The sequence below is a fragment of the Anoplolepis gracilipes genome, chromosome 1 (genome assembly GCF_047496725.1).
Source record: "Anoplolepis gracilipes chromosome 1, ASM4749672v1, whole genome shotgun sequence".
Lineage (NCBI taxonomy): Eukaryota > Metazoa > Arthropoda > Insecta > Hymenoptera > Formicidae > Anoplolepis > Anoplolepis gracilipes.
In genome coordinates this window covers 14,036,762-14,059,360 of record NC_132970.1, presented here as the reverse complement: position 1 = coordinate 14,059,360, position 22,599 = coordinate 14,036,762, and the positions used below count along the sequence as shown (strand labels likewise).

The following is a 22,599-nucleotide window of genomic DNA, read 5'->3' as shown; positions in this document are numbered from 1 at the left end:
ATAGATTAATAATATGTATATTTCTTTATTTGTAAAATTTTTTAGATATTAATTAATATTGTTTAAACAAAATTGTAATCTGTTTAATGATGTAAAATTCTTTGTAAATCTGAAAGCTTTAGAGACTTAATTGATGAGTGATAATTATATCGAATTAAACCAAGCTTGTGTATTGTCCGTTTAATTATTTCTAAATAATTTGATCGATAATCATATGAACCATGTGTTATAGGTTTATAAATAATTCTCGTAAATTGCTAGGAATCGTTCCATGGTCTTGACGAAGTGTTTCTAATTGAAAGTTGATTGCAATATCATAACGTTGTTATCCGTTGACCTTAATCGATGTAGATAACTTTGACATCGCGCGTCAAAGTTGTTTTGTCTTCGTCTACAAATTCACATATGCTCCCAGTATAATATAGTTCTGAGATAGATCGTTTCGGACGTTCATCTCCGTTATCTACAGATCCATGTAAACAGGATGCATGCGACAGCATTTCGTGTTATCTGTAGTGATTGCTAGGCGAGGGTTGTCGCTCACCGGCAGTAATAGATTCATTAGGGTAGGCACCACTGTATCACCCCCAGCGCGGCGTATCATCGCCCCCAACTCCACATACACGTACCCTCTTTCATTTTATGTCACTCGATCACTCATTCGCATGTAGTATCCGTTACTGGCTCATCTACCCGTTCGATCATACTGTTATGTAATTAGCTATTTACAGTCTCATCAGCATGTTTTATTATTGTCTTTGCTTTACACAGAATTTAATTATTTTCTTTTATGCAAAATATGTAATACAATAATATGATAAAATAATATTTGTGAAAAAATATATTAGTTTCAAGAGAGTATTTTTTTACATAACGTTACAATTGGCACAGATATTATTCATTAGTTGGGACAGAAATAGAATAACTAAATTTAGTTTTCTTTTTATTTTGAATCTTTTTTACTCATAAATTTAAAATATTTATTCACGTCACATGCAAATGGACGTGCACGTTTTTCAAATGTAATCCACTTTAATTTAATTAAACTGATCGATTATCAACTTTCTAACTCTTATTCTCCCTTTCGCGCAGTCGACAGATATCTGACAAATCTGATTATTGATCGGTAATCAATATTGCTGCAATTTGGCAACGTGTCAGCTTTCTTTTATGTGTGTGTTTGCGTACGTGTATTCGATGGACAACCATGGTATCAATTGCAGTTTTTCAGAATTCGATGAGCGAACAATGCCTATCGATCACACTACAGATTAATCTTGAACAAACCTAATTTTTTTCCATGTTTTCGCGCAAAACCACAAGATATCTAATCTGACATTTTAAAATAGAGACACGAAGACATTTTTACTTGACTTATATTTTTCATATCTAAATTGCTTCAAATATTGAAACCGAGCGAGCAAAGAAAGTTTCTCTTTGCTTATTGCAATCTTTTAATATTTGCTCTGTCGAAGCTTTAATCCTACATCTTTCCGAGTATGAACGAAACAGATGCAAATACATATTCATGTTTTCCTTCGATCTTTCACGCAAAGTCTTCATTTTGCTTTTTGTTTCCAGGAAATCGTATTCCCCTCGACTTTCTTCAATATAATTTTATCGTGATATTACACCAAATGCGCGCGGATGAAGCAATATTGCGTTTTCTTGTTTTAGCATTCCTTTTTCAGATAGCAACACTCGGATATCCCATCTTTGTTATTAATTTTGTGGATCGCTCTAATTTTCTACATGCACCGCCATTTTCTTGAATGTTTAAAAGTTTAACAGTGAAAAGTTTTATCGAACAATGTCGGGAAAGTAGCTGCAGATGAAAAGAAAGAAAGTAATAGATCTTTGCTCCCGCTTTATATTCCTGCGGCGAGGGTGGGTCATCAGTCGCCTCCTGCGATTCTCTGCTCCTTTGTGAAAGTTTGAATACGTAGACAACGTCTGGTTTCGCAAGGACCATTTCTTTTGCAGCCTCAGTATTCGGAGTTTCTTCGTCATTTGTCATTCGCTGACAAGAATGTGCCGCGAATTCAGAGAAGAAGGTGAAAAGAGAAATCGCGATTCGTGAATTTCTCCCTTTCACGTAGCCGGGCGAGTCATGTGATAATTTTCCGGATTCATTGTCCAGGAATTAATTTCCCGTTTCGCGCTTCACGACTTTGCCGGCATCGCTTCTTTGTATTTGACCATGAAGAATGAAATTTAAACCCTCGCGCGATAGGAAAATGCGCCGGAAATTGAGGATATCCTATTATGTGATCGATTTTGTACTGATTTTATCTAATAAACATGTATGGAAATATGCATACGTTTTATCGAAAACTTTTCGAGTTATTTTTATAACTTTTTAATATAATAATTTAAAATGAAAAGATAAGCATATAAGAGTCAAGGAAAATTTGGTGCAAAATAAAAATTCAGATTTTATTTTAAAAAGTCTCTCTCTCTCTCTCTCTCTCGCTCTCTCTCTCTAATGAAAAAGTATATTAATGAATAAAAAGTTTACCAATGACCGGAAGAAATAGTTTCAAATAACTCTTTTACGTTCCATTTTTAATATTCTATACACAACCATCAAAACGTGCGAGTGTAATGACCGAAAGTTAAATATTAATTATATAAAAGTTATCAATACAGTTTGTGATTCTCAACAGACAAAGAAGAAAATAAATAAACCTGTGAGACATTTATATACCTTTATGGTTCTTATATTCTTATTTTTTCATTTTCCTATGGTTCTCGTGTGCATTATTATGTGTAGGCTCCTTTTGCTTGAGATTGAACTTTCGAACTTTTAATTGTTAATTTAGTTTTTTTATCTTTGTTTAGCGTGCTTATTAACAATTATGACATTATATTGTGGGAGTTTTGTACTCTGCCATTTCATTCTCTACACGATGGAAGACTTACATTTCACGGGCATTTTTGCTTTTACATTTTGAAAACTAATGGAGTTTATGACGCCAATTATTTAATTTTTATATATACGTATTTAAAAATTTTTTTTTGCTACTATTTGTTTTTCTATTTGTATGACTATGTTTCTTTCTTCCTTTTTTATAATAATTATTGAAGATAGTCTAAAGATGAACCGAGCATTCAACAATTATATACTTTTTTATAAAATCTGAATTTTGCACCAAACTTTTCTGCGCTTGACTCTTATATGCCTGTTATTTTTTTATTTTGTTTCTTTATACAGAGTGTTTTTGACATTAGTATTAATTTATTTTATTACAATAATTTAAGAAACATAATTTTATATATAATTTTATATAATTTGACAATTATTTATATATCTACGTCTACATAATTTTAAATTAAAATGTGTTGATGAAAAAGCGCAAACTCCAATTTATTAAGATATAATTAATACGCATATATTGATGATGCCTAGTAATTGCAAAATATCTATTGCGCGATAGCAATGTAATATCTTTGATGCGTTAAAGTTAAATTATACCACTGAGCGAAATTATTAGCCAAGCCTTTGTTAAATAACTATGGATATGTTAATAAGTTTAATGCGCCAGATGTCAAGATAAATGCTCAAAGCGTAATATGTACATATCATTAAGTAATTACGTTGTGTATGTATGCGCGTCCGGTGTAATTACTCGTACATTTCGTATCGAGATCGATCGAAAACAAATTAGCCCGCGACAAAAGACTGTCTATCGCATTCCGGGCGATCGATATCCGCATCCTGATATTGTGCGGCCCTTTGTGTCTGGTCGAACAGCGCTAGCTGAACGACGCGACGAACCAGAGCGATCTTCGATAATCGTTTTTTCCTCCCATTCGGCAAGTTTGTTCATATATCCGCGACGGTCCCTGTCAAAAGCAGCAACCAACATGGTTTACGGCGCGCCACGCTTTCATCGCCCTCCCGAAGGGAGGGAACAAGGAAGGATTTCGACGGGACCCTCTCTGGTCGAGCATAATGCGCCCATTATCTTCAGTCCTTTCGTCTATCCTGCGTGTGTACATTGCTTATATAATGTACCGGGTGTCGGCGTAATTTCGCGCTTCCTCCATTTGTTCGATCGCTCCTTCTCCCTCTTCTTTGCTATCGCGAATGGCCATGACACGATCGTAAAGCCTAAAGAGGCATTAGACGATGCTCGAACGGGTCGACGAATAAGTGGACGAAAGGGGTGGTTAGTCGCGGGGTTGGAGAAGGATAGAACACGTCAAGCAAGAAGGCCAGGAACCATTACGGTAACATCCCACGGACGGAGGAAGTGATTTTTAAGGAGACGAGGCTGCCATTTCAAGGCAATTTTGCTCTCCTCGTGAGCTTTTTCGTTCTCATTTTTCGACGACCCAAGGTCTCTTCCCCTACAACAAAACGATTATGAAAATTTCACGCCGTTTTCGGGTTTCTCGTTTTCGTGAAAGTGTGCTTTGTATGGGCAGGATTCTTTTTACGCGTAAATCTTCTGGATTCTGTGCTTACGAGCGATAAATTCCTATCACGTGATAAAAACTTGATTTACTTTAAAACCAAGATATTTTCTTTCATTTCTGTTAATAATCTTAATAAATCTTACTACAATTATGTCGATGTTAACATTCCACGATCAATCTTTTTAGATCCGTCAGCATCCGGCTCATCCTGCGAGGACGACGAGGAAGGGAGGCTCGTTAATGTCAGAAAACGAAAAAACAGCGTCTACGCTTCCTCGACTCGCGCCCCGTCGGCGGATCGGGATACTTTAACGTCAACCGACGGTCTACTCGTTGACTGTGTCGCTCTAGTACATCTCACTGATCAATCCCCGACCGAATCTAGCCAACCAGTGCGTCACCCGTCGCCGTATTACTACGGTGATCTCTTCAAGGTACCGGAGCAATTAACCAAGTCGCAACCAAACAAGTACCGGAAAAGTGTCAGCCTTGATGTACCGGGTGAACGTTCACGTACACCCGGTATACCAAAGAGGAACTCGGTAGCGGGTGATGGCGGCTCTTATTCGACGCAACCACGGCATTATCAGCAACAACAGCAGCAGCCGCCGCCGCCGCCACCACCGCACTATCGAAGCCAGGATCTGGTGAGCCCCACATCGGGGAGCGAGCATGCTGTCCCAGCCAGAGGCGAGATCCTCTCGTCGTGTATCATCACCGAGTGGGATCACACCCTCATGCCACCTCATAGACTACTGAGCCATGATTTGCCTACCGCCGTTTGCACGTGCGTCGCATCGCCCGAGGAGGAGGAGGATGAGCTAGAACGACGGCAGCCGCAAGTGACGCGGCATCAGGTGCGCAAACTACGACGTACACGAAGGATAGATCCGCAGCCGATACTCGTCGAGGACGAGGACGACGTGGAGGGTGAGGACGAGGGGGAGGAGGAGGAAGAAGAGGACGCGGAGCTCGAGGACGAGGACGAGGAAGGGATGGCCAGGCAACGTCACCTATACGAAACAGCCTTCGATTGCAAGGTCAATCGATCCGACGATGATCTCGATGATCTCGATCGCATAACCAATCATGCAGTACTGCATTCTCAAGTACGTATGTCTTCAAACTTTGAACTATTGTTAAAATATCTCGAATATAATCATAAAAGTTTCTAAATTAAATATTTAAAAAATTATAAATATAATCATAGACAAAATTTAAAATCATTAATTCAATTACTATTAAAATAACTAGTATAAATTTATATATAAAAATTAATATTATTAAGATAATTAAATTTTCTTGATAACTAAAAGATAATTTCTTAAAAAAATTATTATTCTTATATAAAATCACACTATTAATTTCCAATTATACTAATATTTTTAAAAATCAAGAAAATAATTTTTAAATTTATTTAAATTATACCTTTAATTTCCAAAATTAATATTCTATATAGACTATTTTTTGATAAATTTTATTATATAAATAATTATTTATTTTTAATATTATCATTTTTTTTACATTATTTATAATTTTTAAGTTTTATATTAAATTACGAATGCGTTTGTATTGAATTTGCATTTAAAAATCCTTCTGTTGTTTGTCTATTTTTTTTAATTAAACGTTTTTTTCCTTATAATCATCACATCACATCAAGTTTGCTTTGTTTGGTACACCATATAAGTGTGTCGTAATTTTACTTGTGAAAATCAAATTTGAATAACGTAGATGCGGAGTGGCAGCGCTGCGCTCGCGAGCAGAACAAGTTCGTCGACGGATACGTCAAAACAGCAACATGTGCAACCACTTTCTTTTACCGGCCAGTCGCAATCAAGCAAGGACCATCGACGCAAAGTCGTACTTCTCCGCCCAAAACCGATTCCGAGCCGCTTACAACAGCAGCAACAGCAACAGCAACAGCAACAACAGCAGCAGCAGCAATCAGACAATATATCCACTCTGTCCCAGGATATCGAGTCCCTCCAAATTAATTCAAGCGATGAAAAAACGGGATCACCGAGATTACCCGCGCGCGATTATACGCCATCGCCACCCTCGACCGCGCCTCTACCTGCGAAATTTCATGGGAATCGAGATCATTTATTACTAAACATTCGCAGCGCGCCGAATCTCCCGTCGCAGCCTGATCATCCTCGCTTGAAGGACATGAGGCTGCCGGTGAAGTCGTTGCGTGCTAAGGACTCACCACAAAGCAGTGAGGGCAGCATTCTTGAGATCAAAAGTCGGCCAAAGACCTTTGTTCAGGAAAACATCGACTCTTCACAGGGTCGTCGATTCGACAAGGAGCTTATTTTGGAGTTTAAAGATAGGCCCCGAGAAGAGCGGCAACGGCCGCGCAGTCTGATTCGCGAGAACAGGCCGATAATGGAGTTCAAGGGTAGGCCTCACGAAGCGGAGAGCGATCTTGCACGACCAGTGCGACGAGACGCCGGTCTCTTGGACTTTAAGCTGCGCACATCGCGACGACGGATCGGTTATTCCAGCACTGAGAGTATGGCGACCAGCAGTAGCGGCGGCAGCATGGAGTCCATCAGGAGCAGTACTAGCGAGGGCAATCGATCGACCAGTAGCTCCGACAGTCGACACAGCACCAGGTCTTTGAGTTCCCACAGTTCGGATAGCGGCGGCAGCAACTGCTACCATCATCATCAACACCAATCATCGCTATCGGGCTTTCTGACCCATCACGCCACCAAGTTGCACATTCTTTCACCGATCTCCGACAAGTCGTCGCAAGAACCGGCCTCGGAGACTTCCGATAACAACCGCAACAATAATTCGCAAAAGGCCTCACCTGAGGAGAACGTCATCACGGAGAACAACGTAACCGCGGGTAACAACACGAATGCGGCCAATACAAACGCGGTTACCTCACCCATGGACACGTCCTTCAAGAAGCGGCGAACACCGCAGAATAAAAATCTCATTAACCTGGCACTACAATCGTCGTCGTCGGGCGACGCAGAGATTCAAGGATCAGACAGCGGTATCTCGATCGAGTCCCGCGCGGGTATCAAGTGCAAGCCCTTCGGCTTCCACTTGTTGAAGCCGCAGCTAGACAATATCAATCTCGTCGACAACGAGCCAGAACTGTCGGACTTGCCTTTTGATATGCCAAAGCTTCGTAGGAGACGGTTGCTAATGCAACAAGACGCCACTACATCCGGAAGCGCGACCAGTGTTGATCTGAGAGATCTACCCTTCGACATGCCGAAACTCAGGAAGCGTCTCAGATGTACTCAAAGCGTTGAATCCAGCGCATCTCAGGCATCGTCCAGCCTTTCGGTACGCGATGTCGAGCCACCTCCTTTATTCGGTGAGTTCTCATTAGCAACTTATCATCACATTTTGTATTTTTGAAAATGAACATTTTAACGAATTTTGGCAATAAATATAAATATAAATGGCAATTATATTTTTATATATTTTGAGTTATACATATATGTTATACATAAATACGACAAGCAAGCATTCTTTCTCGAATGAATCAAATTTTACATCAAAATTTTTTTTTTATTATAATTAACGTAAATGGAAGCCAGCCTACGAAAGGGGATCCGGGTTTACTTTTCTTCTTAATCGAGCGTCTAGCCATTAAAGCGATAAAAACCGTACTTTCGACACCTCGAGGTAAACTAAGTACTCATCAGGGCCGTAGGGGCTACCGTAATTTAATGCTGATCGTTGTAAACCTTCCAGACAACAACTAACTCGTTAAGCTTCACTTAGCTACTCTTAACGATTAGATACTATAAATACACCTTTTTAACAGTCATGTGTACCTACTACCATTTATATATTGTATTTATTTCTTAAAGAGGGATATATAAATGATGCTGTGTATTATTACATATTATGTAATAATAATATACTTATATACTCCAGCACATATTACAATATTAAATGTAATTTAGCTAAATGTGTAACTCCATACATGTAAAACATAATAAAACCGTTATAGTGAGGTATATAGTTAGAGGCCATGATGACTAAGCTGTAATAGCTATAATTAGTGTATACAGAAATTCTAATGCATAGCAAGTGTATAATCTATCATGTGGTATCGAAGTACCGAGCAACGGTGTAATTTAAACCACATTAATAATATGAGTCATACGATATCAATAATTTATCGCCAGCAAGTGAATCTAGTTCGATACGAGCCGTGCAATGCACCACGAAACATTCGGAATTAGTCGGGTGATTAAGCCACCACTGCTGCCACATCAGGCACCCTCTCCGGTTATCCCCCGAAGCTCCATCGTCCGTTCTGATGGGACTTTGAACGCGCGTCGTTTACCCTCCGAGTTTCCAAATTGCGAGAGCTCTAATGCAAGAGCTTCGAGAACGAGCTCTCACGCCTATGGCCGAGAGTTGCGGTGCCGACCTACAGGGGTAAATGTAGGGGAGGGTAAATGCTACGGTACACGAAGGTTAGGCCTGGGTTCACGTACGCTGATGTATGGACCTGCTGGGTCGAGGTAGAGGAGAGAAGAGACACGATAACGTGGGCGACAGAGAAGCAGAGAGAGGAAGGCAAGCAACTATTTTTATCGTCGGTCTCTCGAATGTCAATAACGACACGAAATGCCCGGTAAATCCGTTTTGCTAAAAGTTATGGGTCCTTAGAAACCCTTCTTTTTTCCGCCCGAGGAAAATGTACGGCGCGTACCGGCGACGAGTGATTCCCCACATCGTGAGATACGCCGACGCGGATTTATTTAATCAATTACGGTCCTGCCCCCACCTACGGGCTTTAAAGCACGACTCGCTTTAACGTCGCCCGAGTGATTTAATGCGCGACGATTATCACTTTGCAAGCATTGTCGAGCCGTTGCGATGGAACAGGACAAATCATTATTAAATTTTTTCTCCAGTTATGCAACAGCGTAAAAATATTTGAGATACTTATAATATAAAAAAATATCTTAAATTAAATAAAAAAAAAAACAGATTACACGGTAAAAGACAATTTGATCTCTCGTAGTAGAATCAAATTTCGTTATTGCTTGTTTAACACGAGTATGTATATTTATTTGGCGAAACACGTTCGTTAGTGAAACGCAATGCGAAACGAATCGAGAATGAAGCATACGATGCATTCGATCCTACTGATAAAAGCCCAGTCACGTCACTCAGTTACAACCGTTCTTTGAGCAACTATCACGCACGTCGAAAATATGAATAAATAGCCGTCGCCTACACGAAGTTTAATCAACGCGCGGGCGAATACGTGAATGCCATATACACACATGTATAAATGTCGAGCCGGTCGTTTCCGTTTACCAGATAACGAAAATGCAGTTGTCGCACTGCGTACTCGTATATCTATGTATATGTATGAACTATTTCAATCGCGATTGACCGAACATTTCACGCGATGATGCATTTTTCGTCGCTGAATGTACGAGAGACAATAAAAACTCTCGGTATTCTCCAATTCGCGAATATTTTAATAACATTGATAAAAACTGTATACTCGCTTGCAACGTGTTATCACGAAATATTGCGCTTGTATACCGCGAGAAATTTAATTAATGCGAAATCATGCATGCATAAATCCGCAGATTAAAAGAAATTATAATTTAATTATAAATAAGAACATTATGTAATATGTTATGCTTGCCATTTCGTAAATGATGCAAAACGCGCATTCTCTCTCTTATGCAATATATACCTTCATCTCTGTTTGGCAGTTAGATGCGAGTATGAGAGATCGAGATCTGTAATATTTTTTCCGGTTGATGGATTTCCGACTGGTTCGTAAATTACCTTTTGAAGAGGGAGCAGAAGAAAAGAGGGACGTAAGGCAACGAGATGTAAAGCGCGTTAGCACGTGATCAGAACCAGATTTCTTCAAAGATATACTTCTTTTGCGTCCAGTTGTCGACAATTACTTTTTTGGGGGGATTGGAGGCTCGTTGGGGAGGTGATCGATTGGTTCCTTTGCTTTCTATTATCGCGCATAGATCGTCTTATTGGTTCCTCGATGCGAATAGGTTATCAATCACGAGAAGTCATCTTGATCGACAACGCGATACAATTTTTAACTCATTTCTACATGTACACATTTTTGTCTACTAATATTATTATAGTATCAATGACAATTTAATTAATTAATGGGAAAATAAGACTTTTTAATGTTTATAAACAAGCAACTAGAAACTGAGCGAATAAGAGCCAAACGCGGATGTTAGCGCGACGAAAATAATTTTTCTGCGAAATTGATAAGTGTACAGGGTACATATTTTTTTTATGTATTTACCAAGATTTTTAATTCTTATTTTTGAGAATTTTATAAACCTCTCTTTACTCCCCTAAAGAGACATAGGCGAGAAAAATATCGTGACGAAGTCGCTACAATTTAATTAACAAGCTTATTCTTTTTTTTATTATAATTAAACTATCTTTTTCTTGCGTTTTTTCCATTAATAATTATCTTAATTATCAAAATAATAATTTTAAAATGATAAAATTGTTTATCTTAATTTATAAAATTATTAAATTATTTTCGCAAGTTTTATAATCTTTCTTAAATCTAGACGTGAAAGTCTTCATCTACTTTTTTTAGAAGACGATAAATGACACACCGACCAGAAGCAGCGAGTCTAACAATAACGTGATTTTTCCTTCGGTGCACCTTTTTTACGTTTCGGTAACGTTGACGAGCGGCCAACCACCGGAAGGAGAGCAGTTCGCGCATTGTGCTCTTAGATAAAAGCCACTGGCTTGTGCCAGTTCACAATGTGCCAGAGATGGGAACGGAGGATGGAACATAAAGCCACGGCTTTATTCCACTTCCCACACGACGGGTTCATGTGCTTGCTCCTATACAGTTCGCCGATGTATGCAAGCACGTGTCATCAGGAAGATAGCAGGCGAGCGTATTGAAAGTATCGGAAATATTACGCCCTACTTGCGACAAGTTTGCACTGTCCCCTTTCCGATCATCTCTTTTAAACGTCATCGTCGAAACAACTCTTTCGTAAAACGTATTATCAAATTTGCTGAAATGCAAATCGAATATAAAGAAGGTAGACAGTGTCTTGTGGAAAATCGAGCAAAAATCGAGACAGCTGCATCGTGATTCTTGCTCACGTATCGTGACGATGAATATATTCAACGTTCGTACGAGTCACGTGCGAATACTACGTTAGGACGTTTGCGAATCTCGACGTCGAAAAAATTTACATTCGCAATCTCGACGAGTAGATTTGTCTCGCGCGTAGGCTATTTAGTGGTCGGCAACGTGAACTCTCTCAGCTGATGGCGATCGTTAACGAACTACAAAAAGCCAGAAGGGAAGCAAAAAAGTGCGGTATCCGGCTCGATTTACCTCGGTGGTTATACAAAGAAAGAAGATTTGGCCAACCAGAGAAGAAGAGTACATACAAGATTCAACAATTCTTTCCTGTTGTTTACGACAAAGTTGTTAAGTAACTTACATAAGAGATTTCTGTTTTTCCGTTGCATTCTTTATCAACTGCGATCTCTCGCCAAAAAGTTTTATCATTACATTACAAAAATAAATGTGTATTTATATATCTATTTTAGAGACAGTTTATTTTTGTCATTCAAAGATAAATGTTCTAGAAGAAAAACATAAAGTAGAAAAAGATGTCGCATTTCAAAGAAAATGTATATAATTTAGTCATATAAACTTGTGATTTTCATAAATTAAAGTTATATAAACTTAATATACATACATATATATTTATAATATAAATTTTATATAATTATATGTATATCAAGTTTATACAAAGTTTATATAATTCTAAGTTATATATATACATTTTATATAAATTTAATATACATATAGTTATATAAACTTTATATATAACTTGTTATACAAAATAATTTTAAAAAATTAATTATAAAACATATTTTTGAAATCGTACTCTCTTAAAAGAATTATATTCTCGTAGTAAAGAATATATTTTTAATATATACACATTTTCTTTATTTTATTTTTCTGGTGGTTATTATAAAATTTAATTTTATTAAATTGACAATAGGATGAGCCTTATTTGTGTGTACCTAAGTGCTACATGTAAGTTGTACAGCAAATATCTATAATTCTCGCCGTTGCACGTTTCTATTCGATAATTTGCCATGGCCCCGAACTCGTTCGTCGCAAACTGTCCTGTTTACTTTGCCCCCAGTATAGAAGGATCCGCAATTTCGTTATATACCTCTTCATAGACACAAATCACGTACGATTTAGTCAACATCGTATACAGTCATTTGGTAGTCGGCCAAATTATTACACGAATGGTCGCATTTAAAGATTTCGTTTTAAAGCTGCATATCAGGTTCCAAGAAATAAATTCAAATTAGTCTTGTGGATGTAACCAAGTGATTTGATTTTTTATAGTTCGTTAAACAATGAAGGAACACTGTATGCTTGAATTGTTGTTGTTACATTTACGTAATTATATAAAATTGAATAATTGCAAATTAGTTCAGTCGCAACGTGTTGTATTCGCTAACGAAGCAAAATTAAAACGTCGTAGACTCAACAAATTTTAATTTTCCTAGCCTTTTGCAAATATAAATTTTTAACAACTACCTCTGTTCTCGGCAAATTTTTACAATTTATGAATTTTTTAAAAAGCTTGCAAATTGCAAATATATAATATATTACTGTGCGTTCTGTTTCTAAATTCTCGGTCGTCGAAAGGATCTTGTCACAAATGCAGGAAACACACTCGTAATGTAGTACACTAAACTGCATACGAAGATAAAGTTTCGACTGCGAAATAAACGCAGTTTTGTCTTGAATCCTTGAAAAATCTAGCCACGTACCATTTGCCTGATGTCACCGTAGCAACACATCACGACTGTCTCCATTTGGTACCGATCCAAAATACCATTGCGATTCAAAACCGATATTTGTCTGACCATTCCTAGGATTTTCTACTGGCGCATTAATACGATATATCTTGATGATTACGTTCGAGAAAATTCTGATTAAGTTAATTATAAATGATAAGTTAATTTATTTTCGTGCAAGTTTAATGTACGTATGTAACAAAAAATTAATTATTTTAATTTTGCAATATTTTTTTAAATATTAGTGAAATAATAATATGTATAATTAGCAAAAAGTATTAAATAATTTGTAAAGTTTTAGTATCATAAATATATGAAATCCGCTGTATTAGCTGATCTAGTTAACAACTTGTTTTCAAGTGCTAGTATACATAGATAAAAAATGAATGTCCTGGAGTAAGTTATTTCGTAAATAATGAATGTTTATGGCAGTGACGTAAACCGAAATGTGGGTGATCCTCGGACAAATTGTAGGAAAAGAACCATTGGAATCGTCTGATGGAAACGTCTGATATGCGTCTATCGTACTTCATATTTCATGAGGATCGCGGACGTATCAACCATTCCAAGCAGGTTCGAAGTGTTTGCCACCGCGTCGATAAGGGCCCGTCGACGGAGGGATGGAAGAGCTCAAGGGCGTGTAACTGCAACATCTGTCGGCGGATATCTTCGAGGCCTATCCAGACAACGGCATCTCACATCTGTTGTTCGGATATTTCGGCACCATTGCGAAATTTCTTTTGGGGGAGAACAGAGCCACCTCGTAACGATGCGATATATAAGCTAGAGACCTAGCGAGTTTTCAAGATTGCGAAATCATAGTGACTCGGCAACTCTCGAGATCTCCTCCATCTGCGGTCAATTCATGCGCGAGAGTTTTTAAAAGTTTTGACGCGAATATTTTCGCGTTTATAAGATTTCGTCGATTCATCAAAATTACAAGTTTCATTATATACGGCCTATATACGTCTCTTTTTCGTTCGTTTAGAGTTTGCAAAGTTCTTCTCGCGAAGGCCACATGATTCGCATCAGTGACACTTGCTGCTCCGTCATAAAGTGTCATCCTTCATTTAATAGCGTCTTGCCACTCAATGGAAACGCCATTGACTCCTTTCCAGGCGCGTTTGACACGCCGGCTCCCCGAGGCCGTAAATTCACCGGTGTCGTAAATCTCTACGGCGGGTTCCACCCTCCATCTCCTTTGCCCGGCAATAAATACGAATCGCTGGTGCGGGATTGCTCGACTTCCCGGAGTCATCTCGAGGAACCGTTTCGACTCTTCGACATCCGGCGGAATATATCGTCGATATGTCCTGATTTTAGCGGGGAATTAAAAGTTCCATTCGCCGTCCGTGACGCACGTTTGCGACGGAAGCCTGCGAGATTTCCCGTGCGTCCCCCGTCCCCCTTCAGTTTTCCCATTCAGAGCTTCGTTCGTGACCATGAATTTCCCCGGAGACGTGTCTGCGGTGACGCCTCTTGCGTGTCTCGTGTCGAAGGAATATTTTTCGCCTTCTCTCGGTCCACACACTATTTCTCTTCTCTCTATCGTCACACAAACATCGCTCTGTTTTCCCTACACGACGCTTCAAAACATCCCACTCCAAAGCTCGCACACAAGGGAATGAGCAAGGTCTTAATGCAAACAAGCGTTGCTACGAATTCATATATGATGATCACGACGGAGTTTACTCGTGTTCTCGACTCGTGCCTATATACGATCCGCTGCAGAGACGTCTCGACGTTTCCCCATTTCCCGTGGGAATGCGCGACAGTCGGAAAGTCCGCGAAGAAATTGATTGAGACGTATCTCCGTCAGAGACGGATATTAAAACAGTCTGAGGGAGAGAATAAGGATACGAGTGTCAGGACGAGAAATTACCTGTGGGCTGGGTGATACAAAGAACGGGCGGGAGAAAGATTTTGGCAAAGACAAAGAAGATGAGAGGAAGGACCGTTTACACCGTCGTCCCAGGGAAAAGGAAAGAAACATAAATCTGCTGGGCCGATCGCCAGATTGAATTTAATAATACAGACGCACGCAATCTCGTCGAGTAACGCTAGCCCCGCTCGCCGCCGTTAATGTTTAACCATTCCCGAAACCTGTGTTTCGCAAAGAGGAATTGAATAGAAATGGCGCGTGAGAGATAGCCACGGTCCTTCCTTTCACCGTAATTTGATGTGCATGTACAGGATGTTTCAGAAGCAGATATCTTTTCTATCGCAAGTTATGTGAGAAACTTTTCAAGTCGTTTTTTTTTCAATTAAAAGTTTGTTAAAGATAATTAACTGTCGGATACACTCAATTTCTTTATATTAAATATTGTAACACATAATTATAAAACTTGGAATAAAATTTTAAAAAGGAAAATTATTAATTGAAATTATGTGTAAAATAGATTTTGTTTTTTTTTTCTAGACACCCAGTTTGTTGAAAGTTTTTAATGTCGAATAATAATCTGTAACTCGAGATGTTTCGCTTTTAATTTATCCAATTCTGTTGAGACATCCTATACATCTGCATACGCGTCAGACGGGAGCACTTCGGCATGCCCTCTGGACACATTAAGCCGCAAAAGAAGCTAACTCGACGTTACACCTGTCAGAACAATTTTATTGTACCTGCATCATGTACCACGTCCGAGAAGTCAACCGCTAAGAGATTGCGCCAACAAATGAAATTAGCCCCCTACCGCCGTATTCAGGGGCGTTGCCTTGCAAAGTATCCTTCGTCGATCATTATTGTTTACGGAGAACTCTAGACGCATCGATATTATAGCAGGAAAAGGTACACGATTGTAAAAAAAAATTGGATTAGAATAAACGACTTTATGATAGAGTAGCCTTCCATTTTCAGATAATGCACGTAAAAACTGTTTTATAAAAAGCAATTTGTAAGATTAACTTTTCCAAAATACATTATATTACGCAAATCTCATTATACGTTACTGTTCTGTTTAATTTAACGATAAGCCACGATATTATCTTCATAGTATCAGAAGTATTTATCACGTCTATCATTATTCACATAACATCAATTATTATTTGATGCTGAATATCAATATCGTATTGTGTTCTAATTTCTGACATTAACACCAGTTTGGGCAGGGGTAGATAAGAGTAATAACAAAACCACGTCAACAACCCCATAACAATTTCCCATAGATTACGCAGATTAATCTGCCCGTGGTTCCAAGTTCTGATTTGTAGCAATTATTAAGGGACACCCCGCTACGCGAGAGAGGGAAAGAGAGAGAGAGAGAGAGAGAGAGAGAGAGAGAGAGAGAGAGAGAGAGAGAAATTGCCGACGACTCTATACATGCCAGTATATCATCGGTGTTTACTGGTGGGAGCACCACGATGCGTCTAACTGTCGGGTGACTCATTTCAGGCGGCGGTCTGTCGCGCCCGAAGATGACTCTGAATCTGGACGGCGGTGGAAATGCGGCGGGGACGAGCTGCGGAATTCCGTGCGGTAGTTTATTGGCGCCGAAGAAACCTGGTGGCTTGAACCTCGGTTTGCCGCTGGAGATCAGTACCGCTCGGATATCGGCCGACCTGGTGGACGTGGAACTTCCTTTGGAGAGACAAGGGTAAGGGTATATCGAAACTAGAGTCAGAGTTGCTTTTCGTCGCAATTTTTCGAGTTTTGACAAGCGGTAATATTATTTTGGCTCTCGAGAGACACTAATAAGCTCGTTAATAATTTCGAAGTTACACGCTCTTGACCTCCCTCCGTATTTGTCTTTGAATTTTGCGGAGGAATTTCTCGCGAAATGTTTTCGCGACTGTAGACTCTCGCGAGCAAATTAACTTACCAGAGCGATACTCGACCTTAATATTTGTTATTCAGGTGGTATCACGGCTCCATCACTCGCATCGAAGCGGAAGGTCTCTTGCGAGTTCATCAGGAAGGAAGCTATCTGGTGAGAAACAGCGAATCAACCAAACAGGATTATTCTCTGTCTTTGAAGTAAGTGTCATGTAAATTAACATTTTTTAATTTGATAAATCGCTTTATTTTTTTTTTTTTTTTTTTACGAAACATAATTATTTTATTGTGACTTTTTTTCAGGAGCGCCCGCGGTTTCATGCATATGCGAATTCAAAAGAACGAAGAGTTAAACGCTTACATCCTAGGACAGTTTAGTAAACCGTTCGAGAATATACCGGAAATGGTCCGTCATTTCAGCGTGAATCGTCTTCCGATACGCGGTGCCGAGCACATGTGTCTCCTGCATCCGGTCATAGTTCAGCTTTTGTAGCGCATCTATCGTAGCGCCATTTAAGGTGCTGTACCTCTTTTGATAATCTGCTTTTTTTCCGCCGAAGCGCGCGATTTGGCAATGAACGAGCTTGATACAGTGAACGGAATATTGTCAGAGAATATTGTTTCTCCGTGCGATGAGAGTCTTTCAAATTGTCCACGAATGATACGTGATTGACTTTCTCCGAGATTCTCCGTATCAATTCGTATTTCGGTTGAACGAATCGAATTCCGTACGAAGAGCGCCAGAGATAATGGACAATAATGGCATCGACGGGAGATACCGCTCCGTCATAAAATGTTACAGGAGAAAGTACGAATACAGTACAAAAGTATAAACACAGTGACTGAAGCTACTTAACGGTACACAGTACGATCGATCAACCGAGAACGTCCGGGTTCGTGCAATTTATAGCGAGAGAAGTCGTTGTTAAAGTACGCATGAAGAATCTCAGGTCTGTTTCCGAATGAAAGAAAAACTTTTCATAACATTATACTTTTCGGTAACGATTTAATTTTCCATGTCTACGATCGAGTTCAAGCTTCCGTTTTACAATAAAATCGATTATGTATTCGAAAACGTAAAGATCGGTGAACTTGTTTTGTCTTCCTCGAAAACATCGCGCAAACCTACCTCATAAGCAGACGCATGCATCGCAACACGACGTATAGACGAAACGGTGCAATATCAGGAACATTGTAATAGAAAGTCTCGAGGAGCGATATTATCTGAAACAGATACAAATTTGGCGCAGTGGTAATTGCTTGCGATAAGATCCACGAAAGATAATGAAGTCGAGATACGAACGACGATTCGAAAAAGTATACGCGAGAACGCCTTATCCGGCTGATTTTGCCAACTTATTACAAAGGTTGTTCCTCGAGTCCGCGACCACGCGAAGTCTACGAAAGACACTATTTAGATGGGATCAGGAACGCTGCTTTACGGTAATTTAAGTAAGAAAGGGAGGTAATGTACGTAGTTAGGTTTAATGAGAGAAGAAATGGTCCGACATGACGTGAGCTGGAAGCTACAATAAAAATAATTCTAATATCCAGTCGGAGAAGCGAAGACATAAAAGAAGCTGGACGGACGAGCAGCGAGCGCGAGAAAAATGCCAAACTTTACTTCTAATCTTAATCGTTTAGTCAGGGTTTAGTTTTCCGTCGTCATTGATAAGTAATTAATTAGGTTTAGATCAATAAGCGAACGTAAGTAATTTACAATAGTAAATCAAATTGGCATCGATTACGAGTATTGGGTGAGACAATCGCTAGTTTAGCGAAAGTTCTGTGTAATCTCGTAAAAAAAAAATCACGAGTCGAAGGTGATAATGCATTTTTCTGCAAAGAAACACGATAATGAACACGGTGAGAATAGAGGGGAGAGATGATTGAAGTCAATCTGAATCATCGGTGGCTCGACATCCGAGTCATCCGTCCGATAATCCCGAGCGACACATTCGCGGGAGAGTTTTGCGATAGAATGCAACTGATACATATTTTTTCATGTGATATTAATTTGTTACAGAGATAGCCTAGTTTCACCTGTGATCTGTTACTTAATTTCCCTTGTTCATGTCGCGGACGCGCGACGATGATAATAAGTAATTAAACTTGCTATTGTATTTACGTAGCCAGCAACGAGGCGCGTCAGGCGCGACGATGAGACGTCCGTGGTGTCACAATAATTTTTCGGATTAGGAATTCGATTCGCAATGGTTGTGAACGAATTTATGTTAGCTATCGCGAAAAACCAGAGTTTTGCTTAATATTAAATAGTGACGTAGGGAACGTGTACGACGACCGGTAGCGAGTGCCAGCATCGTGTAGAACAGCTGATATTTTTTTCAATCGTTCGATTATTCTTAAAATATAAATAATTATTAATTTTCTAATTAAAGTAATATTTTGAAATTTAATCGAAATATATGAATTATACACGAGGCACTCTCTACTTTCGCGTCTGATTAGGTTGAGTGTAATTCGTACGTATTTTAAGCTGCCAGTATTATTAACTGTAATCGATAATGCATATCCATGTTAACGTTTAAGACATTATATTGTCTTCATAGTCCTGCGATTGAAACATTGAAACTATAATCTCCGTATATTTCTTTCATATTATATTTATTGCATTGGGTACGATGATAACAATAAGGTTTCTGTACGCCGTTGATTTAATCGCGAAAACATAGAGCTGTAATTCTATGATATTATAATTCTAGAGATTCTGTAAACCTAGATTAATATTACTTATCGAGTAGTACGTAAATTATATGGTAGACACTAACTTGTAGATACTTCCTGTACCTTGAAATTTGTATGAAGTAGTATTTAGATGATACCATATATATATAGTATATATTATATAAATATATATATATATATATATATTATTATAAAAAAATACTAGCACATAGTATATCGTTTGTAGGGTATGTAATATTAAGATCAAGCAATTTGCGGAGTGAGTCCAATGAATACCTTGAGCGCTGTTTACGCCCTTTAACGTAGACGGATCTCGGACGGCGATGTGCAATATTCTGACGCGATCTCGCAGAACCATGCATTCGTAAAGTACGACTCAATATTTTTTTTTTCCAGCAAGCAGACTACGAATGTTCCAAATCGACTCTATTAGATAGCCTTGTGTACTCTGGAAATTTCTCTTAATTAATAAAAAATAAAATGTTTAATAACTCCAATCTGGCATCACACATGTCAATTGTTTCTACTTTTGTAGAAGCTCTACTATTTCGCGTCCTTACACGATCCTAGAAAAAATAATCTTTTTACATGAGGGAGTAAAAAAATTTTATGTGAAAGATTTTACAAAATTATATAATCCGTCATTTTAAAAAGCGCATCTAAAAGTATTAATGTAAATTGGATTTTAGTCTCATACAAATTGTTCTTGTACTAAATATAATATATTCTATCATTTAATTTATTCCCCCTCTATCGCTCCGCTATTTTCGTATAGCACGATCTCATCCTGATTTCCAGCTGGGATAAATACCGGGCGTTCGACGACATTATTTTGTAGCGGTGTCATTTGGCTCGCTTCTACAATCTGTGCCAATTTAAACGCAATCATGGAAATTAAATGTATATGAAGAGTTTATATTTCGATATATTCAGTAATTAAAATGATTATGTGACATACTGGTTTCTCCGCCAGTTCAAATATTTTCGGTTCCTTCGATGGTCTTTTTGCGTTACGTTTTTCTATAATTTACAACAAAAAAGAATATGAAAAATGTATTATGCAATTTAGAAATTATTATATACACAATTATTATCATATATACAATAATTATTATATATACGTGTCGCATAACAATAATAATTGTAATAATTATATAAGTACATTTTTGACATATATTTTGATTTGATTCAATTATAGGGCGGTCTTTCCTGTCAAATAATGACTGATACTCTGAATGCAAAATATTGTATTATTTGCTCACCATTTCCAGTGTTATTTCGTTGAACCGGCGAAGATCTACGGAAAGACGTCGAAGTAGGTGGCACAGGTTCCTGAGAGGAAACCTATGAGGGTGAAACAATATACATTTTACAAGCGAAATAAATACTTGAATTGCTTATGTTGAAATTTCCTACATTAAAGCTCACCGAAGATCGAGTTTCCTCTTTAATTTGATTTTCCCAGCAAGTTGGCCCGCAGATATCCAGCTTATCTCGCATTAACCGACTACGATACATTTTACCATCCTTTCCCTTTATCAAACCGTCTGTTAATTGTATCGTCTGGGGTCCCCATTGGGTCAAGAAATGATCTCCCCGTGTAATTTTTTGTTGAGGTGTCACGACCGTGTGACTCCCGCCGCAATACCGGTTGCACAGATGATCTCTAAATACATTATCAAACTTAACATTATTAAACTAAATCTTATCAAATTTAAGACAAGGACACTTTTCATCGCTATGTAAAAACTTTAAGATTTATTAATTTGTAATGCAGAGTAAATTCACGTGAAAAGATTTTTTAAAAAATGTCTCAATATGTTTAAATTATAATATTATAATATTGTTATAATTATAATTTTTTTCAACACTAGTTTATGACATATTATTAATTTATTTTTTTTTTTCATATGTGTGGCATGTAATATTTTTTCGAAAAAATCGAACAAAATGCTATTAGTTACCTAGGAGTCTTCACGAGCATCTCCTCCTTTGTTTTTATCTTCTTGGCCTCCTCCTGCATTGCCGCTTCAAATTGGATCATATTTCTGCTGTGAGGCAATTTTTTCTGCTGTTTTCTAACTTGGTCCAATTGATATGTGAGATAAGGTTTCATGCTAATGGTACAAGGCAACGTTTCGGCACGAAATCTACTGGCTTCCTCTATTTTCATCACGACGTCCTTGTCACACGATATACACTGAACATCTCTAAACAAAGAAGGAGATTGACGTCGCGGACGCGTTAAAATCTCATCTGCGAGCTTAAAATATTTACCTGAGCAACTTCTTTGTTCCAGCTGCCTCGATCTCGCGCCTCGCCTCAGCCATGATTTTCAGCTTTTCTTGAAGAGACTTCAATTTTTTAGTCACAAAGTCCTTCAACGGCGTCATCTCAATTTTATCTACTTTGGCCGATATTTCGTTCTGCACCTCGTCAAGTGCTTGTTGCCAAATCGATTCTTGCTTAGTCAGTTTGTCGATCGCCTCTTCGAGACCACGCGAGAGATCGTCACAGGCAGCGTCGAATTGATCATGTGATACCTACAGCAATCTTTATGGTATTTTAATCTGTATCAGAGATGAAATTCAACGGATTTTTTTCCGTAATATTCCTTTATACCTTTCTATTAACAGCTTGAGCGTCCGCTTTATCCGCCAAAGCATCTTCGATATCTTCTTTGTCTGCTTTGACGGTTTTTAAAAGTTCTATTTGTTCCAGTAATGTCTATCAGCATAAAAACAATCATTGTAAATATAGTCGAATAAATTATGTAAAATACAAGGAAGCAATTTTTATATATTAATTAATCTAGAGTTAATTGTTGTTTAATATAAAAGGTG

General features: G+C 38.3%; 2 protein-coding genes across 10 annotated transcripts in view; one reads left to right on the top strand and one right to left on the bottom strand.

Annotated features, from left to right (window-relative positions):
- The window catches only part of Hwt (SH2 domain-containing adapter heavyweight), a 127,089-nt gene extending 106,128 nt beyond the window's left edge, over positions 1 to 20,961 (top strand). The window contains exons 5-9 of one of the 2 annotated variants that reach the window (XM_072891142.1): positions 4,609 to 5,531; positions 6,154 to 7,762; positions 16,670 to 16,871; positions 17,132 to 17,251; positions 17,354 to 20,961. In XM_072891142.1, coding sequence (XP_072747243.1) covers positions 4,609 to 5,531; positions 6,154 to 7,762; positions 16,670 to 16,871; positions 17,132 to 17,251; positions 17,354 to 17,543 — 3,044 coding nt within the window. In that variant the 3' untranslated portion in view covers positions 17,544 to 20,961. The remainder of the gene's footprint in view (positions 1 to 4,608; positions 5,532 to 6,153; positions 7,763 to 16,669; positions 16,872 to 17,131; positions 17,252 to 17,353) is intronic. The other variant, XM_072891133.1, reaches the window with a different exon arrangement.
- The window catches only part of LOC140665276 (uncharacterized), a 68,172-nt gene continuing 66,055 nt past the window's right edge, over positions 20,483 to 22,599 (bottom strand). For 7 of the 8 annotated variants that reach the window (XM_072891232.1, XM_072891222.1, XM_072891239.1 and 4 more), the window contains 7 exons: positions 22,379 to 22,483; positions 22,034 to 22,299; positions 21,721 to 21,966; positions 21,185 to 21,422; positions 21,019 to 21,100; positions 20,715 to 20,776; positions 20,483 to 20,621 (listed from right to left, as the gene is read on the bottom strand). In XM_072891232.1, coding sequence (XP_072747333.1) covers positions 20,496 to 20,621; positions 20,715 to 20,776; positions 21,019 to 21,100; positions 21,185 to 21,422; positions 21,721 to 21,966; positions 22,034 to 22,299; positions 22,379 to 22,483 — 1,125 coding nt within the window. In that variant the 3' untranslated portion in view covers positions 20,483 to 20,495. Of the gene's footprint in view, positions 20,622 to 20,714; positions 20,777 to 20,959; positions 21,101 to 21,184; positions 21,423 to 21,720; positions 21,967 to 22,033; positions 22,300 to 22,378; positions 22,484 to 22,599 lie in introns of those variants that run through there. The other variant, XM_072891213.1, reaches the window with a different exon arrangement.